General features: G+C 35.3%; 1 protein-coding gene across 11 annotated transcripts in view; it reads right to left on the bottom strand.

Annotated features, from left to right (window-relative positions):
- The window catches only part of LOC135215658 (syntaxin-1A-like), a 478,239-nt gene that overhangs the window by 110,507 nt on the left and 343,732 nt on the right, over nucleotides 1-24,000 (bottom strand). For all 11 annotated transcript variants that reach the window (XR_010314752.1, XR_010314751.1, XM_064250598.1 and 8 more), the window contains 2 exons: nucleotides 13,594-13,667; nucleotides 13,137-13,274 (listed from right to left, as the gene is read on the bottom strand). Coding sequence is in view for 9 of the 11 variants with exons in the window: in XM_064250598.1 (XP_064106668.1) it covers nucleotides 13,137-13,274; nucleotides 13,594-13,667 (212 nt within the window). In the remaining 2 variants the exon portion in view is untranslated. The remainder of the gene's footprint in view (nucleotides 1-13,136; nucleotides 13,275-13,593; nucleotides 13,668-24,000) is intronic.

Here is a 24,000-nt window from a genome sequence, read left to right as displayed (position 1 = left end):
TTGTTTTGACTTATGAAGAGAATGTCAGAAATGGAGCCAAAATTCTGCAAAACCTAGCAATAGCTGCACCCGACTTCCCCAGCTTCCTCACCAATTGACTCTTGAGGCTAAACTGGAATGAAGCATAGAATGTCGACCAAAGGCCAAGCTCTGGGATCTATTAGGTCATTCAGGGCTGAAAGGAAAATTCAGAGTAGAAATGTTTGTAAGGCGTAACAAGAAGAAAACCTCGCAGTTACACTATGAAATAATTTTTAGCAGAGGGTGAATATTAAGATGGAGGGAAGAGAATATGAAAGGAGGAGGTAAAGTGAAAGGAATGAAAGGGGTTGCAGCTTAGGGGCCAAAGGGAGGCTGCAAACAACCAAAAATAATGCCTACCGTACACTGCATGAGGTGCACTGATGGCAATACCCCCAAGGGGAGAGGCTAAGTTGGGGAGAAACATAAGCATCCAAGTTTTTACAAGCATCTCTGTTCCATGCTGTTGGGTCTGGCTGGGCCAAACAGTATATGGGGAGTTTGCAAACATGTACCAAGGTTGTACCTCACAAATGCCCCAAGGGAAAATGATAGAAATACATAGTACAGGATTTCTTCCCAACTCCAACATGTCTATTATGGTCACATTATGAAGGTATCAAGGATGGAGAGAATGAAGCTAGGACATGTTTCTCAACTGCCTCTTTATCGGAAGAAAGACTGTGAACTTAAAAGGAACATCCTTGTATCTTACAGAAGTAGCGCAAGTCTTGCTAGAGGGAAAAATAACTGGCACACACTTTGTTTCTTTTCATCCCTCCACCTCAAGACTTGTCAGCAATCATAATCAAGACAGTGGTGGCTAGTGCTGGTCAAACACAGTTGGTGGGATTGTCTCTGTGGGAGGTGCTCCTGAGTTTAGCTGCCAAACCCTTCTTGGGGTCTCTAGTTTCTTTAGCTGCTGAACCCTTCTTGGGGTCTGAAATTTCTTCAGCTTAAAAATCTCAAACCCAGTAGAGATTTCTAAATAGGAAGCCCTATCTTGTAAGGCTAGATTCATTTCTTGAGCCTCTCCATTCAAGTGCTCTGAGCAAAACAATTCTCTGGTTAGGTATAAAGATTATCTTCCATGCAGTCATTGTCACAGAGGTAGCTGGGTCAAGGATCAAATGGCTCTATGTCAATGACAATCTTTTGTTCTTACTAAATGGAACTAAATAAGCCACTTGAAAGGTCTGTTGCAGGAGGAAAGCAATGAGGTATTACTCTTGACAGATCTTTAGAATATGCTGGGAATGAAACAGATGTACAGTGACTGGTGTTAGGATTTTGGTTAGATGTGATTATCTCTAACTATGGCCAGAAGGTAGGTCTTCAAACTGCAGCAGCATCACTGATGTGGGCACTAAGGCAAGTAGTCACTGAAAGAGGAGCCATAGCATCTGCATCTGCAGTAAGTCTTTCATGAATGAAAGAGTATAACATCCTTCACGAGTCACTAGTCGTCACTGTTGGATGAGATACGGACAGAGTTGGTGGGAAACAGATAGGCCTGTCAGTAAGCAAGGCAGGAGCTGAGTGAACAGGTGGAGTGGTAAGCAGGGATGAGTAGGGAGGCTGATCAGCGCCTGCTAAATGAAGAAGTCAATCTTTCATCACTAAATACAAGCACTGAAGTGAAAGAGCTGAAATAAATGATGGTTAAATGAGAAAATATGGAAAACCATTAGTACTTCAGTGACCTAGCTGCGACGTAAATAACTGGGGAACAATGAACAGAGATGATAAGAGCAAAACTGGTACTATATGAAAAGTGAGGAAGGTAACTAATATCCGAGGATCTACGTGGCACATGTAGTGAGAATACCTTCTGTCTGAAAGACGCAAGACTGGTAAACCTCACAATATCTGGGATACAAACACAGGCATACATATGATTGATGGGGTAGTGATGAAACATTCATGTACGTATCCCTACATATTGTAAATTTATTTAATCAGTAAACATTGCCTCATTATATGGACTCTTAGAAATTAGAATATACCTATTCATTTTTTAAAAACAACTTTCACTGACCAATTAACAAAAATTATCAAGCATTTAAAGTATCCAGAACTACACTCCCAAATTGAGACCCACTTTCCGTATATTCTTACTTTGCTAGTATAAATACAATAAATTAAGCATCATTTAAAAGTCAACATATTGAATTTTGTATGGATAAAAATTCTAAATGTTGCTATTTGGCAAAGAGTTTTCTCTAGTAAAATGTAGAAATTTGATACTGGCTACCATCAACTTTTCACCTGGGCTTCCCCCCCCCCCCCCCCCCCCCACAACACCTTTTCTGTACATACTACAATGTAAAAGAATATTCAGTAAAAATATACAACACAGTCAAGGCTTCCATAAAGGAAGCCTTATCTTATATGGCTGAGCCTTGTGGGATAATGCTTAGCCTTACATAATCTTTTTCTTTGAACAGTTTAAATCCCATTTAAACTGATCTAAGAAAAAAATTATGTGAATTGCATTTAGCAACAAAACAATCCTCAAAAGCAGAGTGCGCATAAGTGCCAACTCTAAATTGCTAAGAAAACATTTTACTTTATTGCTAAGTGAATAGGAAAAGAGAGAAAAATAACATTTTTGGTTCAGATGCAACCATTGTAAGCATATTCATAAGCAGAACACGTCACTGCCAACAGTAACATTTTTACTAGCTAATTTATGATTGGTTTTATTTAATGACCTGTAGTACAATGCAAACTTGATTAGAGACAGAAAATTTGAGTTTTCTGACATGCTTCATTTACATGAACCAAAAACCTTGTTCTTGGGTCTTGAATTTAAAATTTTAGATCTTAAGAGAAGTCGTCTTATATGCGGAAATATACGGTATGTAACTTGGAAAGATGTCCTGTTATACAGTACATACTTTAACTTGTCTCTAGGTTCCATATGCTGTGTAAAAAAGTGTAAATGCCATGTAAAAATTCTTAGACCTTATTGTTAAGGAAATAACGAAGAGAGAGAGAAACATTTTTGTTACAGATGCAACCACTGTAAGCATATTCATATGCAGAACATGTGATCAGCAAAAGTGTAACATTTTTACATTCAGTAATTTAAGATTGGTTTTGTTTAATGACCTGTAGTACATACAATGCACACATGATCAAAATACAGAACAGTTAGAGACAGAAAATTTGAGTTTTCTGACAAGCTGCATTAATACTCACCAAAACCTTTGTTCTTGGGTTTTGATAACCTTCAAATAGTGAAGATGATTGTGATGATTGTTGTCAGGTGTTGACAGTGATGATGCTACTATGAGATATCTGCTAGTTAAACAAGTAATACTCCTAGTCTTTGCAAGCACTTCATCAGATCTTGGCTGTTGCAGAGTTAAGATTAAAATCTCATACAGTTTCCCCCTTTAAGTGGGTGCTTGATTCCACCCAACCAAAGTTAGGGCAACTTTCGACACAGTTCCAAATATGCTCTTATTTGGTAATTTTTTCTTTTACTGCATTTTCAGATGTTGTTGTTTTTTGCATGTATATAATTCATTCAATGCATTATGTTTAGTTACATTTATGCCAACCCCACCAACTGCTTTTTGGTACTTGTTTCAGTCAACCACTTTGTATTTTCTTATTATGTGAAAAATATTTCTTTAGTAGGGCACTGCATTAAAATATTTTTCTGATGACTCAAATTATCCTTACGTCTGACAGTATTCAAAATCTTTATCAAATGCCAAAACAAGAGAGAGCTGGAACTGGTTTGAAATCTTGCCTCTTCCTTCTTTTATCTAATTTTTCTTTTTCACTGCATGTCTCAGTCTATATTTTCTGCCCCTCCCAACTGTTCATTATTTACAATTTAATCACATGAAAGGATAACATTTTATCATGTCCTCCAATAAATACCCTCAGTGCCTTAAATGCCATCAGACCATCAAGACCAAACACATCACTAAGGTAAAAGTTTGACATCATAGTTTTCTATCTCTCAATCACATAGGGGACTGTAGTGCTAACTTTGCTCTCTATCACAACCAGTCTCAAGTTAAATTACCATATTTTTAAAGTATTTCATACTTTTTGTAAGTACTATACAAACATAACCTTTCATATATGAATTACTCTTCTGCATGTGTTCTGGATCTGCCATGTACTGGCTAAACAAGGGTGGTGCCCAGGTGAAGATGGGAGAGAGGGGATACCAATTCTCACCCAACCAAAGCTAACCATTCTACTTTTGGGAGTGATACAGAACAGACATAGTTCTCATCTTTTGTGTGTTACCACATGCTGGTTATTCTTTGTTATTGTTTGTGTTCTGGGGCAATTTGGTGGCTGAAAGTGCTTGTACTTGGGTTTTTTTCTTTTGGTTGTTCTTCTAATAAACAAACAGGATTAATGACATTGTGAAAGTAATGGTCAACCCCGTAGTCGTTTCAAGTGAAAACGACGGTATGTCTTAGACCAAGAAAGGTAAAGAGAAAAATGGTAAGAGAATTTACAAGGGTTTAGTCTGTCTTGAGTGCCATGAACATAGCTTGGTTGGACATTCCAGGGTAGAAAAATTACCCAACTGCCATTATCCAGTTTTACCCTGTATGATACAAGTAACCCTTAACACCTGTCTACCTAAGTGATGGGTCATCCAGCAAGCCTTCAGGGAGATGAAGCTCAGGGCTTTGGAGGTTCTTAAAGATACAAGAGAAATTATGAGTATAATTTCAAGAATCAAAAACTGCTCTACTCTATCTTAAATACATACCCTGTCCTGTGAAGTAGCCCAGCCCTTCATACTATATATATTCTCCAAAAACCCACTGATTTTGCTATCACCCAGCTACAGCCTAGACCTTCACAACATAACCCTTTGCAATGTCCTTTGAGTTGTAGTAGTATACTTTCAGCCACATGCTTTTCATCCCTTCTCTTTGGCCCTTTATTCAGTAGTCCAGCTTCTTAAACTATACTTTATTTTGTTCAGATTTTGACCACATTTATGAATATTACTCAGTAGTTTAACTCATTTGAGTTTGATGAAATAATAGGAAATGCACAGTATTTTGAGCCAAAGCTGGAGACAACCAAAGCTAGCTTACCATGTGCCACTTTGAATGCTTCTGAGTTGGGACTGTTGTTGCGCTTTAAGCTTATCTCCTTGTACTTAAAAGCATATTCCTACAGTTCTCATAATGGAGTATCATTTGCTTCTTTATCCCTTAATGGACAGATATACTCAGGTTTTGGGTGGTTGAAGGATTTACTCATGGTGAGTAACAATATTATGCGCCAACAATTTGCGGGAATCAGGCAGGAAAGAGGCGACATTACTTCTGTAGTCCATAAATTCACTAATGGGAACTTTTAGACAGATTCAGATAAAGTGGGCGCCCCTTGACAGAGTTAGTTATGTAGTACTTGACTTCAAGGAAAGATGTACAGTTTCTCTCTCTCACATGATGTCTTATTATATGTATATTTGCTCATAAATATAACCAGGGGTTGCTGTTGGTTTTAGTTCTTATCTTTTATGACAGTATGTTGCTTATAATTGTAAACTTGCAAATATAAGTGCAAAGAAGTGTTAGAAACGACACGTATAATCCAAAAAAGTTACATCTTCGATCTCCATAAATTTACAAAAATATTTTACAATAAATATGCTCAGGATTTGTGACTGATTTTAGTTCATCTGTTTTGATATTGTGAGAGCTGTAATTATAATTTTATATTATAACATACAATTATTTATCAGAAAAAACATGTTATAACTTGGTAAAATTAACTATTCTCTTGTACACGTATATGAGGCCCTGCAAGGGATTGTATATAGTAATTTTTCAACTTCTCGTGGATGATAGGGAAAATTTTAGATAATGTTTTTTCTTAGACCATGTGCATTTGCTTATCTTCCTCTTTCCACTGATGTGTATTTTTTTCTTAACCTCTGCCTGACCTCAAAGTTTCCCCCGCCCAGGGTGCTGCGTACTGATTTTTTACCCGGCTCCTAAGGGTTAAGAATATAGTTCGTAGTAAACATGTTTTCCTTGAACATCCATCTTATAGGTTTTAAAGCAGTGTACCATACAGTGCAACACCATTTATTATTGCTTGGAAGTTTTCTATGAAATATTTTGCATGTAAATTTTTCTCTGCAAAGTCTTTTATGGTAAGTGCTTTAGTGTAAATTATTCATTACTGCAATGTAGCCGAGAATTTAAAAGGTGCGGTACATTCCATACTAATGATGATAAGCAGATATCCAATATCTTTGGGCAAGTTCCGCAAATATAGCAAAACCACCTAAAAATAATGACAGTCAAGTTTCACAAGTGCCATGTAAAATAATGTATGGCATTTAAAAGATTCTTTAACTGAAAACAGTTACAGAATTATTCAAAATGAATAAAAGAAATGTCAAATATATTGGGCTGAAGCTCCTGCAGTCTATTGCAGAGTTCACTCACTTTCCAAAAGTAAACTGCACTGAATTATCAATATTATCTATTATCCTCTAAAGACATACAGAAAATACACTAGCCCTTATAAATGCTGTGCAAGATTAATGGTCATAGACCCCAACTACAATTATGCATAGCCTGGAGAGCTAATAAAATAGCAAAGCAAATTAATCTAGGTACAGTATCTACGGCAATATTTAAAATAAATGTTCATAATCACTGAATTCCTAGTTTTGTGAGTGCCAAGTGGCATGCAGCTCACAATCTGTAACACTAGGATAATAGCAATATAGTGGCACTGCATTTGTCAAAAAGTATTTAAGACAAAAAATCAAACTACAAACTATGTACGTATTGTAAGACCGTCGAGTTGCCTGCGACACAAAAAAACCACCTCAGAAAAGAAGATAAGGCACATAAGTGAACTGGTGTGATACAGAATTTATAAGCATGTATCTAAATAGAGCTTATCTTTACATGTTTGCAAGGAAAATAGCACAGACCTTAAAAATGCAAAAAAAAAAAATATTATCTTACAAGACTGATTTTATTTGTTTGTATGGTGTTTTTACGTTGCATAGACCCAGTGGTTATTCAGCAACGGGACCAACGGCTTTACGTGACTTCCGAACCACGTTGAGAGTGAACTTCTATCACCAGAAAAAGACTGATTTTATTTCATAGGAATGGGCTTGTATCTTAAATTGTATGATATAACCACAATTAGATAGCACGGAATGCTCAAATATACATTTTTACTTGGAAAAAAAAAAACGCAAATACGCTGCCATATTCTCTAACCTCAAAGCAAGTACGTATAGTACTATTTAATGCCATAGATGTTATAAAGCAATAATGTATTTTTAGGGTATTCACCGACTTTCATAAATACTATTGCATCATGAAATTATAAAATAAATTGTTGACATTTATAATGAAAAATATTTACATAGTTTGAAGAGTATACTCATAGAGCTTACCAGAAACTGGCCTAAAATGTTTCATATCAATTGCATTGACTTGATGCAACACTGTACTCAAGAGTAGAAAACAAAGTTTAAAACAAACTGACTAACTAATGAGAGGATAATACAGGCAACTAAAAGTGCACAGTGCCAAACCAAAGAAAGCAGTATTTAAACACAAAACCAAAATAGAACTTGGGTATTTTAAACTCATATTTTCATACTCGAAAATACTAGTGGGATGCATAAGTATATACTCCCAGAAATATCATTACTATACTGTGATGAAAGTTTAGATGCTTTCAACAGAAAAGTTGCTGGCTCAAGACTTCCAGATTTTTATATCATTATTACAAACTTGCATTTCTTTTTTTACTGTATTCAAGTATGTTTTACTTTGAGGGGACCATAAACCACAAAAATCAAAACCAGAATGATAACATTTGAATTTAACTGGTAGAATGCCATTTCTATTTTTCAGATCTGTGTTATTTAAGGGATAAAAGGATTAAATGTCAAGAAAATAAGTTTCATCATATCAATTTTTTGAATGCTTCAATTTTTGGAAACAAAATTTACCTTTGCCTCTGCATACTTTACCCATTCACTACTCAAATGCAAAAGGGATTGGTTCAATCTTAGACAACATGTTATGAGTGTCTTTTTCAACAAAACATTTCTTACATAACTGAAAATTTAATTACAGCATTATCTTAAATGTTAATGAGAAAAATATGTAACAGCAAAACAAAATTCATATCGAGCATTGAATATTATAACAACATTCCTGGAGCATCTCTTTAGCAGAGTAGTAATTTTCAAATAAGAATTCTGGTGTATGTATTACAGCAACGAAGCCAGCAAACTTTCCTCTTAAGCATTTTAGTAAAGTATTAAGAGGAGGATAAATCATACTGTAAAGCAAAATTCTAAATAACAGAATGTTTTCCTAACCTTAGACAAAACTTAGGAAGGTTGAAAGACACGGGAGTGGAAAGTGAAAGGTAAGTACAAAGAAAGAGAGAGAGAGAGAGCATTGTCATGTTAACTTGGCTCTCACTTTTCATTTGGGAATTTAAGGAGCAAAATATCATGCAGTTAATGAATTCAATATTATATAAAAGCTTTCATGTATAACAGCAATATCTGTTTAATATACGTAATATGTTTTGGGTGAAATGCAGTAATATTTTGCTCAATGCACTATAGTTTAAGGCTTATCCGTCTCATCATACCAGGAAGTGCACACTCAATTCCCCACTGGTACACTAGGCGCCTCTTTCTAAATAATCGTACAGGATAAACTAAAACATTCTCAATACTTAATAAGCAAATGTACAAAATATGCTTATTTGGGTAATACGAATCAAAATAAAAATATAAATAAGGGCATACAATCTCTACAATCTGCTTATGTAACTATAAAAAGGGTGTGTGCATTATGGAGAACAGAAATTGCTGCAATACCTATCTACAAATAAATATGAAAAATATGTGCATTGAATCTATGGGTACATATGATTATTTCAGCTATACATAAAGGGATAAATATTGCCAAATTCATGAGCTCTGTATCATATAACAGCACATGCTCCTACAGAAATATAAAATAGTCGTCATTAAACAGTCTAAAACCACATTCACATGGCTACAATGAAGAACAAAAATATATTTGGATTATAATATAGTAGTGCAATTTAATATTTCACGAAATATTTATGTAAATCTTAATTATTATTTAAAAATTTTAGTAACTGTAAAATGGTACACATAATTTTCCGGCTATCTCATTTTTCTTTATCAATGACAATTCTTCCATACTGACACACTCATACAAATTTTCAGTACAGAAGTCTATATGTATTTATTTATACGTACATAGTATATGGCTGCAGATTTTGTATAAGTGGGATTTAACTATGGGTTGTTAACTGTTTATAGAATGTAACGAAATTTTTAGTGTACGAATACTTAAATGAAAAATAGTATACAGAAAAATTTTGTAAGTGTCATCTATATGACAAGACACTGGTCACATTCAAACAAACAATTGTGGTCCTATTCACTTAGAAGATAAGCCTCTGTATACTGATACAAGTTTTGCAAATTTAGTATGTTAGTGATATATTACAGCAAGACATTTGTGTGTGAGAGAGAGAGAGAGAGAGAAAGAGAATGTATAATTCTAGCTACAGTGCTGATAAAGGAATGATACAAGATAATATCTTTCAATGCTATGTCAAAATATGAATGGTCTATGTTCTGTTCTGTTACCAAAAGATAAACACTCACACATGCTAAATATTGGTGTATATTTTTCAAGTTAGATTGTATGCATCTGTGCCAGCACCCAAGTCAATTAATAACAAAACTGGACATAGGGTTTCTACAAAATACTTGGCCTGACAATCTTATAAAGCTGAAATCAAATGGAATTCTATTTATCTACTCCAACCTATTGTCACCATTAAGAACTGGAGTTATAGAAAATTATTTTGCAAAATTAACCTTTCTTATCGACCAGTTTTGGAATAAATTTTGTGGTTGTAATATTCCAAGTCTTCATAGATGGTCTCATACAAAATAAAAATGGTCAAAAATTAATCCATTAAAAACCTCATATCCTCACTAATTAGGCAATACTAAACTGAAATATCGGTAACACATTACATTGTACAGTGCACATTACAATATAAATATTAGTCAAGAAAACATTAAAATGTATGGTTAAATAATCAAGTCTTTCAAATCAAAGAAAAATTGCAATTAGAGTTCTATAAAAAGTAACTTGGTAAATTAGGTAGATTTTAAAAGTAACATCACTGAATTTGTTTAAATGACTGGGATATGGGTCGCTACCACAAAATATTATATACTATCTAAATTTAAGTACTTGATAGCCACAGGCATACAATGATTTCGTGTTTCCTACATCCGTGCTAGAAGATTGTAAGGGCTGAAAAGCAAGGATTTGATGCCTACTGTAAATGTATTCTACCCTCTCCTTTTGAAGTGTAGAGAGAATTATGTTAAGTGTTGATACTAGATATATGTACGTATTGTGTACTGAATGGAATCATTACAAAGAGCTACAAATCTTTATTTTTCACTCACATGCAATCACAGTTACTCTGATATTAATACTCCGATATTAATAACATAACTGGGATGGATATTTAGTTACTGGAATTACCAAACTTTTCAGCTTGCGCTTCTTACTACCTCAATAATATGCTCTTGTCCTTGTTCTTTCATTTTCTAATTCATCTGTTACCTAACACTTTCATGAGCACTGTCATATCAGCCTTGACGCTACCATAACTGACACATTAAAACTCTCAAACAAAACATTTCACCCACTTATTGTTCTCCAAAAACTTTATAAAGCATATGAAATTCAAGTTTTTAATGCAAAAACTACAGTGTTTGCACTTGTAGTTTTTTTTTTTTTTAACTCTTCCTCTCACTGAAGATTTGTTAAAAGTCAAAAAGGACTTAACTTCTCTCAGATTTTACATTTTTGTTAGTGAGGGGAGAAGATAGATGCCGAGTCACAGATATACACTAATGGGCAACTTTGTTGTCATCTGATAACAGCTTTGCTGGGGGGAAGTGACAGGGAGTAGGGCATCAGTATCAGTTTCCTAAGAACATGGAGTTTACACGTTAATGCTTAGAAAGAAAGAAAACACTCAAAAGCAAAATGAAAGTTATTCTATAGCACACCATCTTAATTTCTTCGTTACTGGTTGACCTGTCTGTATAGTTTATAATTTCCACAAAAGCATTAAAAAAAATGTTCTAAAATTATCAAAAATCAATTTCAATTGCTGTGCTACACATTCAGGCCAATCATTAATGAAGCCATTGCTATTCTTATACACAAAAAGCCATCATATCAAAGATTCAATTTAAGAATTTTGAGTTAGAAGCAAACTTTACAACAGGATAATTATCCTAAAAAAGAATAGCAATTTAGTTTCTAGACTGCTCCACAAACTGAATCTTTCATATTGGGCAATGTTTCTGGAGCAAACATCCAAACAAACACCACACATGGGATGGTATAGAAAACTCAGCTGAGCGTGAAACAAAGCAGCAAGAGGCCGATCACAGATTCACTAGGGGGAAGATGTTTATCAGTCTGCCAATTCCCTCACACCACCCAAATGACTGACTGCAACTGCATGACTGATTCAGGTAGATATAGGGATATGGCCTTAGCAAAAATCCTTAGGATACAATCAAAATGTATCCCAACTTAACTGACACTGAATAACTGTATTCATATTTTAACAATGTCTTCAAATAATAATTTGAGAATGAAATCACTTTGGATGATGACTAACTGAACCACCTTATTATCATTACAATAATACAAAGCTATATAGAAGGCAAGAATATTCATCCTAAAAAAATCAGCATAAATTGCTCAAAATCTGGAATTTTTAGAGCACACTACCTACTTAGAAAAAAACTGAATGGTCTGAAAACCTTCAAAAATTCTCTTTGGGTTTGAATAGCAAAAGTGCTTAGTATCTTTTAAATCTGTTTCATGCAGTTTCTTATGTAAGCTTCCTCTAACCATGTACTGTATGAAATTTCCTTGAATGAACCATGTATATTTTTTTTATAGGTGTAATAAAGCAAATCTATCAGATAATGATGATATATAGAAAGTAGTCAAACACAGGGCCAATCTGAAGGAGCATGGGAAGCCACAGTACATGATCAAACCTGCCTCAGTTTAAAACTAGAATGTATCATGTAAAATAAGTCTCCATTCTTTGTAAACTGGCATATATGAAGTTCCTGTAGAATAACAGCATTCCATTCATTAACATCAACCACCTACAAACAAATTTCTATAATTATTTCATAATAAGACTTAAAATTTAACAAAAAATATGAACCACACTAGTAGCCTAAGTAATACTGTAAATAATACTGTATTGTGCTGATGAATGTTCAAATTTAGTGAACTGCAAATATTACTGTAATCACAAACTACTTTAGGAAAATAATTGACATACAAATATGATTTACTTCAAAACATCTCAAATTTGAATTGTCATTATGTATGATGGAAAGAACTAAGATATGAACACAATGAAAGTCAGTTTCCAAATCAACAATAAAAGGATAGTTAGAAGATTCACCAAAAGGAAGGAACTGAATTTCAAATCAAGCAGTAAATAGCCAGCAGTCCACCAGTATGGCAGAAAGAACATAGTACATACTGGCTTGTGATAAATACAATGAGCTTAGAAATATTTTAGGAACCTTTAACTGCAGTGAAATTAAAATATTAGTCAATAACATGGAAATACTTACTAGTTATGGTGGTCTGTGGAAGCACTTAAAAGAATATTGTCATCGCAAACTAAACGCAAATTAAGTCTAAATCAAAGATAAAATAATGAAAAGAACACACTCAAAACAAAATATCAAAATTAGTAAAAAAAGATATGTAAAATATTAATGAAAAGTATACTCATACACCGTTAAAGAATTATAAGTACATAATAAAAGTTATAACTTGAAATGAAACATACAGTTTACATAACTTAAAAGAAAACAAAAGGCATAAAACAGAAAATATGTAATCTAAGTAAAATAATAAATAACAAGAATCATAAAATCAAAATATATGGAGTTAACATAAACAAAATAAAATAATCAAAACAATTAGTGTTCTCACCTGACTCTCCACTAACATGGCCATGTCCATAAACATGTCATGAAGTTCTCTTATGGAATTTTCCAACTTGATGATGTCGTTGTGACGGGCTTCTATATCTGCTAAAGTTTGTTTTGCTTGCTGCGTTTCCATAATAATCTGCCAAACAATTAAAAATTAGTATAAAACTGTAAAATCTTTTTTAAAGTCTATATCAAAACTACCTTACAAATAGTGCTACTAGTAGATCAACTATAAAAATAATCCACATCAAATTAACTTTGCTGAACATCTAATCGCAACATGTACTGTACTGATTACAATGGTCTGTTCTACAATCGAAGTACATTTTGCAAGAAATAATTTTCTAGTATCAAACAAAATACAACAAAATTATTTTCCATAGCAACTTTACTTAAGATTAATTTTAATGCACATACTAAAACCATACTGTAACAATGCAAATACAAGTCTTTACCCCTTGTGTGAAGACTGCTGGATTCCCCTTTTCTAACATCTCTTCTAATTCATCACTGGTTGTATTTCGACCGGCTGCAAGGCAGAAGTTGGTGTGAAAATATTAATTGAAATCTTGAAAACACAATAACTTGACATTTCCCATAACCGAGAATTCTCTATTTTCCTCATGCAGTAAACTCTCAAAGCAATTCAGACAAAACCCCCACTTAATAAGCTTACTGCCCAATTACATTTCAATTTCTATCCTGTTACTATGCATGACTATATCACCAAGCCACTTTCACTTTAAGGGGCTGTGAATTGAATAATGTAACAATTCATGCATATTTCATTTATGGACTGCTGCTTGTACTAAACCGTGTGGGAACAAAATGAAGGACTGAACAAGATTGTAAATATACACAAGCACTTTTTGTATATTTACGTTGTCCATTATTGACTCCATTTTTCATTTTGTGTATTCTTTGACTGCTTTTTCTGCACAAAAAATCTACAAGCTTCATAAGATGTATGGAGTAGTGAGGGTTGTGTACACCTGAAATTCAAACGCTTAAAACTACTAACTGTATAGTTGCTTGTAAGTTTTTGTTCAAATTTGATAACTTTAATTCTTTACCTAATAGTGTACGTATATACATAAAATTAAAAAGCCTATTGTCAATTTGTTCTAAACACTTATCTCGTCTCAAGTGCAGATCTTCAAACTTAAGAAACAAACTCCTATACAGTAGTACACTTGTAAGTATCTATGTACTGTACTGTACGTAATGTGTGTACAGTATATGGATGTATGTACAGACAGTCCCCGGGTTACGACGGGGGTTCTGTTCTTGAGATGCGTCGTAACCCAAAAATCGTCATAAGCCGGAACATCGTCGAAAACCCTAAGAAAACCTTACTTTTAATGTTGGGGTACATTGAAAACTATGTAAACTGCATTCTTATTGCATTTTTCATAAAAAAACCTTCAAATATTGATTATTGTGCATTTTTGGTATCATATTTCATCTACCAGATCAGTGTTGTAGGCGTTGTAACCCTGGATTGTAAGTTTTGACGAATATAATTGAAATGCGCCTTAACCTCGGAACCTCGTAAGCCGAACCCGTCGTAACCTGGGGACTGCCTATATCTATGTACTGTACGTAATTTGTGTACAGTGTATGGATGTGTGTAGACATACAGTGTATGTGTGTGTGTGTGTGTATACAGGCAGTAGCCAGTTATCAGCGATCTTTTTTGGCGCTTGCCTAGCACTGAAAATCAGCGATTTTCAGCACCATAATTTTTTTTAAAAACAAAAGTGGTTCGGTCAGTCACCACTAGTTGGCGTTGTTCCCATGCTCGTTTAAACTCACTCACTCTGCCGCTATTGTTTTGAGCAAGTAGTAAATGCTTGTACAGGTATATCCTTAGTTTTTGTCACTTTCTATAGTGTACTATTTTGATTCAATCATTGGTCCTAAGACAGCCACTGCAGACAAACAGAAGAGGAAAACGGTAAGAACCACAATTGAACTTAAGAAAATTATTGAAAATTATGATGAAAGAAGCATTCTTGTGACAACCTTTGAATCCTGCAAAGATTTTCAATGATAGGCTAAGCCCTTGAAGTGTCAATAGTTGTGTGAATAGTTAACTACTGTCACAGCTATTGACACTGTAAACAAAACATCTGTAATAATGGTAAAAACCGTAGGTTACTCAAGTGAATCACTAGCGATACAACTTTTGATAAGCAAACAAAACAACTGTAATTACAGTAATTACCATGGATAATTACCATAATTAGACATTAGGATGAGCAAGCTCTTACAAGTGTACGATCTCTATCCGTAATTCTAAAAACCGAAAAACTCTATAAAACTGAATATTTTCTGGAAAAAATTATATTTTCTGGAAAAAATTATAATTTGGAAAGGTAAATGTATATTACAGAATATAACCAATGTCACTGTACGCCACTAGTATTTGATATTGTTTACATTCTGAAAATCTCGGCTGATTGAGTACAGTAACATCCTGAACTTACGAGAGGTTAGGTTCCAGACAAAAACCCCCCCCTGCGTCAGAGGAAGTTTTGCATAAGTTTGGCACTCTCTAGAAATGCTAATAAATGCTTGCTTCTAGAGTTTGAACACTAAATATGACCCTAATCATGCTCCCTAAATATTAATCTAACTTTCAAATGAAATTAAAGTTACCCTAATCATGCTCCCTACGTATTAAGCTAACTTTTAAATGAAATTAAAGTTACTGTACTTTGGTTTAAAAGTTAGTTTAAAGCATTACTCTTAAAAAAGAAGTAACTGGTTGCATAAAAATAGTTACAGTAACTACTATGTACATATGTATCCATTTTTGTACACATACTAACGTTGGCCCCCAATTCATGGAATGCCATTTTCTTTTTCCACTAAGAGTAAAAGAACTTTTCTTTGCATCACTAGGTAAACTTCATAAATCTGTTATAACGAAGGTACACAATTCAATTAAATAAAGAAAACATGTACGTATGTGCATATGTAATGTTTGCAGAGGGCGAAGGTAAAATTCAATCAATTAAAAATCAAGAACTAGTGTGAGGGCTAACTAAGAGAGAGAGAGAGAGAGAGAGAGAGAAGAGGAGAAGAGAGATAGAGAGAGCCAGAGAGAGAGAGAGATTTTCAGAGACGAGAGCGAGAGAAGAGAGAGAGAGAGAGAGAGAGAGAGAGAGAGAGAGAGATACGTACATCATGGAGGTAAATCTCTGGAGGGGTATCATCTTTAAAAAGTACAAATGGGATTACATCTTCTGAAAGTACATGTATTTGCTGTAATTACGTAACATTGTAGTACATACAGCTTGTACCAGCACTTTTCTCTGAGGTTAAGAAGGTAATTTTCACAGAACGACAACTCTGTTATGTCTCTGATATGTTTTACTAGTTGATCATAAAGGTCTTATATAGTGACAACACTGTCAATTACATACTGCCTTTGTATTATTTTCAAAAATATAAATAGCATACACAGAACCTCCATAATGATTTTACACTTAAAAACATAAAAACTTTGTTAACTGTAGTATACTAGTACATACTTCAGAAATTAAGCAGTTTCTGAAGGGATATCATCTTTGAAAAGTGCAGTAACTTTGTGTATGGGTATCGCATCTTGTAAAAGTACATATATGCACTAACTGTAGGTGCTGTAATTACCTTTGTATCATATTTATGCACATACAAAAATAAAAATATAATAAATTTTTAATAAAAACTATCCAGAAAAGTTTTAAAACTTAAAAATTTACATAATAATTTAAACAAACACAAAATTTTGCAGTGTTTTGCTGTGTTTCTGGAAGATTCGCAAATTTTCGTGCTATTGTGAATTTGCACAACTGGAATCGCGTAAGTTCGGGGTATTATTGTACTACTGTACCATAAATATCTTTATTGCCATTGCGTATTTGGCTGGTAGAAGAGGTGTAATTTGGAGATAAAGTGGTACCTTGACATACAAAATTAATCCATACCAAGGCGGCCTTCATATCATGAGCTTTTCGTATCTTGAAGCATTTTACATGTAAAATGCCTAATCCGTTCCAAGCCCTACAAAAACACCCCAGTAAATTATACTTCCAGGCTTACAACACATGTTCTAGGGTTATGACGTCGATCGACGGAAGAAATATGACTCCAAAAAGGCAAAATACTGTACATACTTGAGTAATATTCAGCTGCATGTAATTTTCAACCCCATTTTTACTGCATATATTAGGACTTTAGCATATGTCCCTTAGCAATAAGTCTAGCCTATGTTAGCAGTTGCTACTGTAGCCTAGTCTATGATTCTGATATCTAAACCTAAGAAGCTAAAAGCTTAGAATATGCCAATAAAATGTATAAATGATCAGTATGTACTCATTTCAAATAGTTATTAATTAACCATTAACTATAATAAACGATCAAACAAAATAAAAGCTTCCAAACTTCTGTTTACGTTCAGCACTTACAAGTACCGAATGATTGCCAAGCAATCACTTTTCCTAGCACACAGTAAGCCATAAATTTTCATTATCTCTCTTCAACTACTGAAACTACCAAACAGTAATAACCATTCATTTCTATTCTTTATTCTATCTTTACCTAATGTTTTTTTTTTATTAAATGTATTGCATGAATAAGTTTTTCAATTTACAGCATCCTTTTACCAATAGAATACATAGAGCACTAGGAGTAGATGCTGACCAATAGGAGAGCAGGATCTTACGGCGGTGACTAGCATCAGGAACCAATGGGAGAGCGGGAGGATGGTGGCGAGTTTACAGAGTTGGTGGCGCGCGAGTTTTAAAATTGCTCTCGGTGGTCCGGGCGAATCTCGGGACATTACAGCAACAACCTTTCGTAACTTGAACTATTTTCGTATGAAGAGCCAAAAAAATCTTCGTATTTGCTTTCGTATCTCGAGTTTTTCATAAGTTGAGCCTTTCGTAAGTCGAGGTACCACTGTACTTTTCTTTCTTTTTTTTTTTTTTTTTGTAAATCAACAAATTGGGTTTACTAAAGGCCAATATTTCCTTTGTAGCATTTTTATGATCAAACTAAATGGTTTTGTGATATCTACAGTTCCCTAGTCACCCTTAATACCAGGGTTCTTTTCAATGTTCAAGAATACATCCATGCGGATCTACAGCTACTAACGGGTATTACTCAGCAAGTGGTGATGTCACAGGTGTTTAGAAAATTGTCGTGACACTTGTATTTTTGTTAAGGCAATAAGAAAGTACTTTTTGGTAATGGTGAGCTTTGCCAAACATTTTAAAATCTTGGGAGATACTGATTTTACATATTTTACATATGATACTGCAATAATTATTGGTTTTATTTATGTACCAACTATTGTAGCCTATAGGATACTTTACCATTACCTGGTGCTTGGAGATAGACCGGGTAAATCAAAGGTTATGAAATGTGTAGAAATATACAGTATGCATATACATTTAGTTTTGTCTTAATTGAGACGAGAAGCTTTAAGGCAATGTTATTGTACTAATTGTGAATATTTTAATACATTACTGCAATTTTATAGATATGACACATTGATCATGTTTTCTTACAGTATACTATGGACCTGTACTTGTGGCCATGTAGGCCTGTGTTAATTGAAGTGTTTGTAGCCCCTACAGTGATATAGGTAGCTAACATGAGTAGTTTTTATTAAACACTTGTTCCTTTTACCATGACTTGGCTCCTATTATGCAGGACCTACACATTACCTGTACCAAAGCAAACTGCTCAGTCTACTATTTGCCTCTGGAAAAGTGGCTCATAACTAAATACCTGTCAGCCCCTGAAGGAATAAAGGAGAAACTGGTTGGTGGGTGGACATATGTGAAACATGCCACATGCTCTTGGCAGCAAGTTTAAATGATGAAAGAGCTAATTTTCAAGCTGTCTATGAGTTATAGGTTTCAATAGGATTACATAACCAAAAGGATTACATAAGAAGACTACTGGACATTGTTCCAGCAGAACTTGACAGTGTTTCCATCCCTCTCCCAGTAAATTTCATATTTGGGCCAATACTCCAAAAGCAATGAATTCTAGGAACCCCCACTTCAATTCCTCGTATGGAGACGAAGAATCTCTCCTTGGGAGGGAGGCCAAGGAGAGAGGTTACTGATACCGGACATACAGTGGTATAGCCACTGAAATTTCCCTTCTGAATCTGGAAGATCTAGGAAACAGTCTTCTGTTTTAATCAAGACAGATACTTCAAATGAGAATCTTGCCTTCCCATGCAGCAATCATGTAATGAGGGGACCTGCCTTCCACCCCATCTGAAGTGTATACCTTCTAAGGGGTAGCGATTTATCCTGGAATTCTATACTGCCAGGCAGTAGTGATAAGGCTGCCTTGGCTCAACCAGTTCATGCAGGCTTCCCGGATATGAAAATTCAGCTTGCTGTACTTTCTTTACATGATATGACTGCCTTGTTTCAACCAGCTCACGCAGGCTTCCCTAATATGACTGCTTGGCTGAATCATTTCATGCTAGCTTTCCTGATTGGGAAATTCTGCTTGCTGTACATCCTATCCTATGCTGCCAGGAAGGGGTGATAGAACTGCGTTGGCTCATCAGTTCATGCAGGCTTCCCTGATAGGAAATTCCACTTGCACCACCAACCTCTTCAACCTCACCAAAACCAGACACACACACACACAACAACTTCACAACCCCAAAATCTATCAAATAACACCAAAACAACTAACCACCAAAGGATAACTGCTGCCAAAACCAACTCTGACTTCACCAAACACCTCACTGCTTACGACTCTTGTAACAGACTTCCACTGACATACTACAGAGCGCCACAACAGACATGCTTCTGACTGCCATTTAACCACTCCCATTCATTCTTCCACCAATCTCTCTCTCTCTCTCTCTCTCTCTCTCTCTCTCTATCCTCTCTCCTCCTATTCTCTCTCTTCTCTCTCTCTCTCTTGCTTGCCTTCCAATGATGTCAAAGGATTTTCTTATCACAATGCAGAAATCTGATCCTACATTAATAAAATGTTGGCGAGACAGGTAGCTTCGCACATTAACATTCACAATCCTGGCTAATGTACACTAATACATACACCCATGACCGAGCTAAATTTAAGGATGGCCAATTCCAAAGAAAAACTAAAAAAAACTCATCAATGGAAAGAGGAAGATATCAATATGTTCATGGTATAAGAAAAACATTCTAATAAAATTTCTGTACCTTCCACGGGAAGTTGAAAGTGAATACTTCCCACCCAGAGCAGGCCTCTTTTCCCTGAGACAGTCGTAAAAATATGCTATTTTTACCAACTTACAAGTGTTTTTTCTAATATTTTTATTTTGTCAAATTATAATTACAGCTTAGACAATATCATAACATAAGAACTAAAACCAGGAACAAATTCTGAGTATATTTATTGTAAAATATCTATAACTCATCCTTGGATGGGAAGTTTAGACAACATTCCCCATTACCACCTCAAGCAAGAATGAATCTCTCTCAGCTCACTTCGACTATTGTATGGCAATCTGAAATTGCCAATAGTGATAAATAGACCAAGAAACATTTTTCCCACAAAATTCGTTCAATCTGGATGGTGCCAAATCTTGAACATATACATATGTATTGCTACCCGATATGTAATGCTACCTGGACTTTACCACAAAGCTATATGTAAACACATGTGTATGTTACCCGTCCACAAGGAATTAATGAGGCTAAAGAAAGACCAGAGTTTTATCAACATGACAACAGACTTATGAGACTATTTAGACCTAGCCACCTCTCTCAAGAATATGATTGGGCATAAGAACATCAGTTAGTGGTTCCATCCTCATTTAGGAATGAAATTATTTCTTTGTCACATGATGGTCTTAATGGACATCTAGGTATTAAGAAAACCTAATGGACATCTAGGTATTATGAAAACCTATCAAAAGCTTCAACCTCACTATTTTTGGCTGGGAATGAGAAAATGTGTAGCAAAGTACATAAAATCTTGCCATATTTGCCAAGTTGTAGTGTAACCCAACCAATCTATTCCTCCTGCTCCCCTCATCCCTATCCCTGTATTAGAAGACCTTTTGACAAAGTTCTAACAGATTGTGTTGGTCCTCTACCTACCATTCGTAAAGGCAATATAAATGCACCTTCACTATCATGTGCACCTACACCAGATTCCCAATAGGTATCCCTCTTAAGAATATTTCTGCTAACCATAGTTACTAACTTGCTGCATATATTCTCACATTTTGGTATTTCTAAGGATTAACAATCTGAACAAAGAACTGATTTCACTTCTGATCTATTCGAAGATGTACTCAAAAGAACTAAAAGTACTACATGCTGTAAACTCATTTGTATAATACCCTGAGTCTCAAGGAACTATAGAAAGATCCATCAGACACTTAAATCAATGCTGAAATGATATTGCTTAGAAAGTTCACATGATTGGGATGGACTTGATTTTTTACTATTTGTTATTAGGGAATGCAAACAAAAACCTTTGGGGTTTTCTCCTTTAGAGTTGCTTTACTCTCAAGAGATCAGGGGTCCCCTAAAAGTCATGGAAGACTGTTGGCTAACAGATTGCTAGGAATCAGAATCCTCCAAACTAAATGTACAGACCTTATGAACAACTTGAAAGAGAAGTTATCTAAAGTAAGACAGCTATCTAAAGAATATTTCCCTAAAAGCCAAAATTCCATGAAAGTCAACTTGGATAAATCAGCAAAAGTCCAAATGTTTCAGTCTGGAGATAAAAGTGTTAGTATTTTTAACAATACCTGGGTCACCTCTCTCTCCTAAATATCACGGGCCTTATACAGTAATTGAGAAATTAGAGCAAAAACTACTTAATATACCGGGATGGAATGACTTGGTTAAAGATTTGTATTCATATTCACGAGAAATGCTTTTACTGTGGAGGCAAAATGTAGTCCAAGGGAAGGACACACAACATAAAACTAAGAGCCGATGCAATGTCTAGAAACTTAGAATCCGGTGATTATCTTTGCCTTTGGAAAGATATCCAGTCCTTAAATCCCAAAACTAAAAAGCTCTCACAGAGAGTAGGGGAAGCAGTCGGTGACGAGGCGAGGCTATCGTAAGTATGTGGGGAGATCACTTCAGCAATATCCTGAATTGCATAAACGATCAAGACTCTTGAAGGAATGTATGTAGCCTCCTTACTGATATCATTCAATTTCATTTTGCAGATTGTATTACACCTGGTAACATCAGCGATGCCATAAACAGCCTGCCTAACAATAAATCGCCCAGCTGCGATGGTCTTCCCTCGGAAGCCTTCAAATTCTGCCACCCAATAATCTAAACTTTGTTACCTGCCCTTTTCAATGCGTGCATAATTCACCATTTTTTTCCGGACTCCCTAATCTTAGTTAACTTGATATCATTAATCATAAACAAGCTAAAGGATGCAGCTGACCCTGGCAATTACAACGATCACGTCAAAGATACTTGAGTCAGTTCTTCTAGAGAGACTTCTCCCCTTTCTACACACCACTGACAACCAGTTCGGGTATAAAGCAAACCACTCAACCGACGCCTGCATCTACATACTGAAAGAATTGCTGAACTATTACCAATCATCAGCCCCTCTTGTTTTCCTGTTTTGTGGACGTGAGAAAAGCATTTGACAGAGTAAACTACCTGAAGCTCTCCCTGAAGCTGCATAAAAGAGGCACGCCCCTATATCTAATTGGCATTTTATATTGCTGGTTCTCCACATAGCAATTCTGTGTCAAATGGGGTAACATATTGTCACACACCTTCAGCTCCCTAAACTAAACAGGCTTCAGCAAGGGGGCATTCTCTCTCCATACCTGTTTAATACATATGCAGATGCCTTGAATGTCAAACTGAACTTACTCCCAATCGGATGCACTGTCAATGAAACAACTATAAACAACCTCTGTTACACCGACGATATGGTTCCGATTTCCCCATCAGTGCAAGGTCCCCAACGACTCATTGACACTTGCCATCAATATGCTGAGGAATTTGATATCCTATACAATGACACCAAGACCCAGTGCATATCGCTGCTCCTGAGATTGCTTAAGCAAATTGAAGAACCACAAATTTTCCTTGGAAATCATTGACTGGAATTCGTGCACAAATTTCCGTATTTGGGTTTGGGTCACATTATCACGGACAACCTAAAAGATACGGCCGACATAGAACAGAGGTGTTGTAAAATATGTGCAACTGGCACCATAATTGCAAGGAGGTTTGCCTTCTGTCACAGGGACTTGAAACCGCTGCTCTTCTGCTCTTATTGCTACAAAATCTATGGGTGTTCCCTGTGGACAAACTACGCCAGGGAGACTATGAGACGTATCACTGTTGTTCATAATGACATTCTGAGATGCCTCCAAACACTCCTCGCTACCACTCCGCCACACAGATGTTCACAGAAAACCACCTGGACAATCTAAAAATCACTGTCAGGCGAACAATGTCCAGTCTGATCACCTGACTGCGAAACAGCAACAATTTGCTCATACAAAGCATCCTAAGTAGTGAGGCAAGAACAATATCTAAATTGTGGGGAAGATGGGAAAATAAAGCGTTTATCCCCTAAATGACTAAATTCCCATTTTTGCAAGATGGCATCTGCAGAATCTGTCATTATTGTTGTAGTGCTATGATTATTGTCACTACTGGTATTTTCCTTTTTTCATTTATTACTGTGATTATAATCAATATAGTTTTTACATTCTATTTTTCAACTATCCTCAATCTTAGTAGGGGTATGACCATTATTTTGACTACCTTCTTTTAGACTACCTCAGCAAATACAGATATTGCCACTTAATCTTTGGTTGTCTTTTTTTATATCATGTTATC

This window comes from Macrobrachium nipponense, chromosome 5, assembly GCF_015104395.2.
Source record: "Macrobrachium nipponense isolate FS-2020 chromosome 5, ASM1510439v2, whole genome shotgun sequence".
Classification (NCBI taxonomy): Eukaryota; Metazoa; Arthropoda; class Malacostraca; order Decapoda; family Palaemonidae; genus Macrobrachium; species Macrobrachium nipponense.
Note: the sequence above shows the minus strand (reverse complement) of the source record. Positions and strands in the feature narration are given on the sequence as shown.